The sequence below is a fragment of the Plasmodium gaboni genome, chromosome 7 (genome assembly GCF_001602025.1).
Source record: "Plasmodium gaboni strain SY75 chromosome 7, whole genome shotgun sequence".
Classification (NCBI taxonomy): Eukaryota; Apicomplexa; class Aconoidasida; order Haemosporida; family Plasmodiidae; genus Plasmodium; species Plasmodium gaboni.
Window position 1 is genome coordinate 960,915 of NC_031487.1, and position 7,463 is coordinate 968,377.

The 7,463-nt window shown below is 21.4% G+C and overlaps 1 protein-coding gene across 1 annotated transcript; it reads left to right on the top strand.

The window, feature by feature from the left end:
- Positions 1-867: 867 nt before the first annotated feature.
- Positions 868-7,366, top strand: PGSY75_0728600 (putative zinc finger, C3HC4 type; the record flags this gene model as incomplete). Its single annotated transcript, XM_018785122.1, has 4 exons — positions 868-6,376; positions 6,493-6,745; positions 6,844-7,167; positions 7,285-7,366. Coding segments are annotated over 4 exons (6,168 nt in total), but the record flags the coding sequence as incomplete, so codon positions are not given.
- Positions 7,367-7,463: the final 97 nt, after the last annotated feature.

Here is a 7,463-nt window from a genome sequence, read left to right on the forward strand (position 1 = left end):
ATGTATTATATTTTATATTTCATATTATTTTTTTTATTTTATTTTTTTGACCCCTAAAATTTATGCATATATATGTGTATTTATATACCAATAAAAAGAGAATTCTTCACTTGGAAATAAAACGTACACTTAATATATACATATGTGTTTAAATTATTATTATTATTTTTTTTTTTTATGTTTTAATATACTTATAATTAAATTATGTATATATGTTTACAATGTGAAAAAACATATTACACAGAAAAAAAGGGAGATATCCTTTTGATAATTTTTGCACATATAACAAAGTATAATATATGTACATAAGAAAAAAAAAAAAATAAAAATAAAGTATATATATATATAATACATATTAAGATATTCTTATGTTTAAAAAAATTGACATGTCTTATAAGTTTATATAAAACCAAAAGTAGAATTATTTTATCATTTATTTTTTTTTTTTTTTTAAAGAAAACCGTTTTTGTGATTAATAATAGACAAAAGGGAAATATTCATAATATGTGAAATATATATATATTATATATGTATATATATGTGAGAATGATTTTATATAATAAGATATAATTTTTACAATATAATAAAATTAAATATATATATATATATATAATTAATTTATCAGTTGTGATTTTTTCACATGTGATGAATAATGTATCATAATATATATTATAATAATTAATTTATTTTTTCTTATGATTTTATTCAACCTTGATTTTTTTATTATAAGCATCATTTTATATTTTAGTTGAAGCGCACAAAGGTATTTCTCATATATATATATATATATATATATTATATATTTTTAGTTTTTTTAAAAAAAAAAAATTAGTAGACATTCCAAATATTTAATCATTGTAATACATAATGGTTGATGAGAATTATTTTAAAGAAAGCGACAACTCAAAGGTTTTAGACTTTGATCAAATAGAAAATGAAATTAAAGAATTCAAAACAAAACAAAATGAAATATTTAATTTTTATGTTAAAAATATTGATGATTTAATAGGAAAAATAAATAAAGCTAAAAACCTTTTAGAGGAAAAGAAAAAAAACGAAAACGAAATAAAAAATGATGATAATAATGAGAATAATAAAAATAATATTGAGATAAATAGTACTGTTACTAATATAGATAATAATGAATGCACTGATAAAATAAAAAGAATCGAAAGTATAGATGAAAATAAAACAATAAATAAAAATAATGTTATTATAAAAGATTTAATAAAAGATGTCAAATGTTTAAATATTACAGAAAAAATTAATAGTGAAAACAAAATATTTTATAATGCATTGTTATTATCATATAGAGGTATTATATCTTTAATAAAACAGGAGACACCTGAAATATTTAAAGATATACATATTAAAAAAACTATTATTCTTAGATTAATTCTGATTCATTTTTTACAGAAGGGTGATTTTTTTATGTACTATGTATTAAATAAAGAAATTCTGAAGAATAAAAAAAAAAAGAAAAAAATATATATGGAAGAAAATCAAATGGTTGATTCAATATCAAACGAAGAAATAATAAATGAAAATATTTTACACAATGGAAATGTTGAAATATCTGGAAATTTAAATAATGTTGTGATTAACCCTGATACGTTAAATGACAACAATAATATCAATAATATCAATAATATCAATAATAATAATATTAATAATTATAATAATAATTATAATTATTATCATACATTTAATAGTGTACTCCTAAATAATATTAATCCAAATGCTCCATTGAATCATAAAGGTTTGTTTAGTAATATTAAAAAAGAATATTTAAGAAAAATAAAATTCTCAGAAAAGAATGAGGAAATAATTTTTGAACATGCATTGGTTGAAGAAGAATTATTCAAAGGATATAAAGAATTACATAGAATTATGTATAATTTAAAAAATTATGATGTAAGTTCATGTATTGAGTGGTATCATAAATGTAGTGAATCAACAAAAAAGAAATATATGAAATTGATTTATTTATTACACTGTATTAGTTATCTGATATATTCAAAAGAAGATAAAGAAAAAGCATTACAATGTTTAAGGGATTTAATGTTAAATTATAAAGAAAATAAATCTCATATCTCAAGATTAAGCACATTTATATGTATAGGAGTTGATAATGCATTTTTTAAAAATATGTTTTCTAGTGTCCATGCCAAAGTATTTAATTATTTTAAGAGAGCCTTTAATGAAGAAGGAATCGTCGTAAATACGAAAAAAAATAAAAATATAATTAAAAAGGATACAATACAAAATAGAAATGATAATATTTCATGTAACCATTTGGTATGTAGTTCTAATAAAATTAGTATAACTAATGAAGAAACTAATAAAAGGAATGCAAACAAGTTAAATCATAAAAAAGAATGTGTTAAAGAAAAAATAAACACTCGAAAAAGAAAATCTAGTTTATTATTATGTAATAAAGATGAAAAAAATACTCATAAGAATTGTACTTGTCAAAAAGGTGGAATCGAACTTTGCACTGATAAAAATTGTAAACATAAAATGTGCAGTAATAAATACAATAAGGACAAATCAAATATATCAAGATGTCCTACAGATAATGATAAAAAATGTTCCTCATCTGTATGTTCTAAAAAAAAAAAGGATAAAAGAAAAAAACGAAAAAAAAATGATTCATTTTCTATTATGTATAAAAAAATAAATGAAGACATATCTAGAGGAAGAAGCAAAAGTAATATAAAAAAAAAAAATTTAAAGAATAAAAAAGGAAAGAATGAGTTTATTTTGAAAAGAACCATAAAAAAGAAATTTACAAATATATATAATAGAATAGGTAAAAAGGAATCAATTAAAATAAAGAAAAATAATAAAAGTAAAAGTAAAAATAAAAGAAATAATAGAAAAAATAAAAAGAAAAAGGAAAATGATTCATATGTTACATTTCATAAAGAATATGCATTAAATATAAAAATGGATCGTAGTTATAATATCCCTTTAATTCATAATAATATTTATAAAGAAAAATATAGTAATTTATGTGGTATAACATTATATACTAATCATTTGTATGAGACCAAAAAAAATAATTTCCTTGGTCCTTTAAGTGAAATATATGTAGAAAATAATATTAACGAAATAATAAGAAATAACAAAATGAATAACGACATTTTAGATGATCGCTATTGTAATATTTATAATATAAATAATTGTAATTTAATATTACCTAGTGTAAGTTTAAATGAAGATAATTATGCTTATAAGAATAATTCAAGAGTGGGTGTTTATAAAGAAGGATCTAATAAAAAATATAATATTAAATCAAATAATAATAATAATAATAATAATAATGATGAAAAATTAAATAATGGATGGTATTCACATATTCATAATTGTACTAAAGATATTATTACAGAAATGATATATTCTAAGAAAGATGATTTTGATATTATTAAAGAAAATACAAAAAATATGGATAAAGATAATATAGATATTTCAACATATAATAATATATATAATATAAAAAGAGCAGATGAATCTATTTATTTATATGAATTAAATGAAAACGAAACTTCTCAATATTCATATAATGATAATAATTATATGACATATAAAATATTAAATCGTACATCTCAATTTTATGATCATGAAGATACTAAAATAAATAATTATGCACTTCATAAGTTATATAAACATTATAATAAAAATGTTAATACGAATATAAATTATCAATCAAGTGTATTATGCAATAACCATTCATATAATTATAATAATTATTTATTTTATATTAAGAATTTATATAATAATAATAATAATAATAATAATAATAATAATAATTATCCTTTTTTTGAAAATATCCCAAATTTTTATATCGCAAATGCTCTGAATAATTTTCAGTGTTGTATCAATCAGCATAATCATAGTTCATCTTATATGAACAATAATAATACCTTTTATTCTTTAAATAATTCTTGCTTCATCAAAAAGACAAACGTTTTAAAAAACAAGCTACCAAAGTGTAAATTTTTATCTGCATCCTCAAAAGATGAAAAAGAAGCGAAGACTGTTCAAATATCGACAGAACAAAAAAAAGATTTATCCTTATCATATCAAAAAAAAGATATACATGTGTCATCATATCAAAAAAAAGATATACATGTGTCATCATATCAAAAGAAAGATGCACATATGTCATCATATCAAAAGAAAGATGCACATATGTCATCACATCAAAAGAAAGATGTAACCACATTGGGCATGGAAAAAAAATGCACACCCATAGTATCCATAGACAAGAAAGATGTTCTTATATTATCACAAGAAAAAAAATATGAAGAAAAGAATAAAACCGATAACGAAATATCACACATATGTGGAAAAGACGAATGTAACGATGTGTGTATATTAAAAAAAAAGAAAAATGGAAAGGATGAAGAAGAATATTATGAATGTGTCAATTTTAAAGATAATGATGTATATACTAATGACGAATCTACAACAAGTTCTTGTAGTTATTATAAATCGTTTTGTTCATGTGATTCTTACACATCTTCAAGTGATGATGAATTTTCTTCTTATTCTAGCGGGGAAGAAAACTTTAAAAAAAATATGAATAAAGTAAAAGAACAAGTAGATATAATGAAAGAAGATTATTTGAAAAAAAATACTATGAATGCTTTGTTAAATACTAAAAACATACAAGCAAATAATAGAGCTATATTAGCTTCAAAAAATACAAGGCTTGCAAAAACATCTATAGATGTAAGTCGAATTTTATTAACGCACGCTCTAACAACAAGAGATATATATACGTTACAAAATACATTGTCTACTAATAAAAGTAATACAGAATTTAGACGTATTTGCTTGAAGTGGAAAGCAAAAAAGATTAAAAGAAGAAGTAGGTTAAAAAAGAGAGAAAAGGGTGATGACGAAAGTGAGGATAATGCCAAGAATAGGGGGGGAAGGAATAAAAAAGGGGGCACAAGAAAGGACAAAATGGAAGTTGATGGTGATGAATATGATGATGATGAAGATGACGATCAATATGATGATGATGATGATGACGATCATTATGATGATGATGATGACGATCATTATGATGATAATGATGATGATCAATATGATGATAATGATGACGATCAATATGATGATAACGATGACGATGAAAGTGACGATTTTTATGATGAACATAATTCTTATGATGAAGAAGATGATGATTATTTTGATGAGGATGATGATTACTTTGATGAGCATGATGATTATTATGATGAAGAGGATAATTATTATGACGACGATGAAAACATACATGATGAACAACCTTACAACTCTCCTAATAGCAGTAGTAGTTATGATATGAATAAAAAGAGAAAACCTACCACAAGAAGTAAATTAAAAGGAAAGAAGAAAAAAAAGAATAAAAAAAAAAAAAAAAGTAATATAACTTCAACTAATAAATTAAATCTTTCTGATTCTTTAGAATGTTTGGGTTTAGAAAATTTTATTAAATTAACAAAAAAAAATCTTTTTGTTAAAAAAAAATCAGATGAAAAAAAAAAAAGTGAAAAAGGGAAAAAAAGAACTCAAAAATCAAAAAAAAGTGTTAAAACAAATGAAGGTAAAAATAAAAATGTCGAAGGTAAAAATAAAAATGACGAAGATAAAAATAAAAATGACGAAGATAAAAATAAAATTGACCAAGATAAAAAAGATAATATGAAGTTAAAAAAGAAAAACAAAACAAAAAATATGAATGAAGTTGAAGGAACTGTTTTGAATGATGAAAAAGGTGACATGAAAAAAACTACAGATGAGAAAAAAGAAATTGAAACGAGTGAAAAAAGTAATATTAAAGAAGAAAGGAATGATAAGAAAGTTTCTGAAAATAATTTGGAGAATGAAGTAAAGTGTGAAGAGGATATAAAGGAACAGAAAGAAATACATAAAGTGGAAAATATGGAAGTAGAAGAAAAGGTATGTAAAGAAAATAATGATGATGAAAATAAAATGATTGAAAATAAAGTAAACCAGAATGATAGTAATATGGCCGAAAAAAATGTAAGTAAAAAAATTCAAGAAAATAAGAGTGAAAATATTGAAAAGAATGAAAATAGAACAATTGAAAAAAAAGAAAAAACACAAAAATTATGTGACAAAAAGGATGAGAAAAAAAAGAATAAAGATGACTTTGATACATTATGTAAGAAGGATAAAAAAGGAATTCATTATGGATCATATAAGAAAAATATAAAAAAGAGAAGATATTATTCAAACTTTTTATATGATGAAAAAATGCAAATGCAAATGAAGAGAAACAAGAATGAAGGATATTATAACAAAGGTAATAAAAATAAAAAGGAAAATTTAGCAGCAAGGGAAAAAGTGAAATCAGAAAAAGCAGGTAATAATAAAAATTAATATAATACTTATATATATATATATATATATATATTTGTGTGTGATTATTTTACTGGTAAACATTTATTATATATTATATTATTTTTTCTCCTATATTAGGATTTAATAAAAAAAGCGACAGCAGTAATAGTGACGATGAATATAAAAAATCAAAAGGAAGGAAAGGAACTGATAAAAAACCCAACAAGGATAAAAAGAAATTTGATAAATCGAATGACGATAAAAAAAACGAAAAGGAAAAACAAGTACATAAAAATAATAAAGAATTTGTAAAAGAAAAGAAAAATCAAAATGATCAAGATAAAATATTGAAAAAGGAGAACGAAAAAAAAGTTTATGTTCATCTGGAAAGGTAACATAAAAATGTAAATAATATATATATATATATATATATATATATTTGTGCATATTTATATTTATTTGTATTTATTTATTTATTGTTTTTTTTAGCCCCTTGGACATTCTAGTTTGTGGTGGATTAATAAGCTCAAAAAAATTAATTGAGGCTCAGGCTATTTTAAAAGAAAATAATAAAAGATTACAAGAAGTGAAGAATTCATCTTTCTCTAATAATTCAAATGAAAAGAATTTAGAAAAGGAAAAAAATAAAAACCCTAATGAAAATGGATCTTTACTTTCTAATTCTTTAGCTGTAGAGGTGGATTTGAGTGGTTGCTTTTTTTTTCACTCTTCTTTTACATGTCCTATTAGTAGAGATAAATCGTCAAGAGATAACCCTCCTTATTTACTTACCTGTGGTCATGCAATTTGCAAGTAAATATAAAAGAACAAAATATAAGAGTTAACAAATAAATGGAAAAAAAAAAAAAAAAAAAAAAATACATACATATACATACATATATATATGTATTGTTTTATTTTTATTTCTAGAAATTGTGTAGACAAAATCCATGCTCAAAGATCAAGACAATTCAAATGCCCAATGTGTCCACAATATTTACATTTACTGGAGGTAATAAAATTTTTTTTTTCACGTAGCATTATATATATGAAATAATTCTTATATATGCCACCTTGTTTCATTTTTTTTTTTTTTTTTTTTTTTTTTT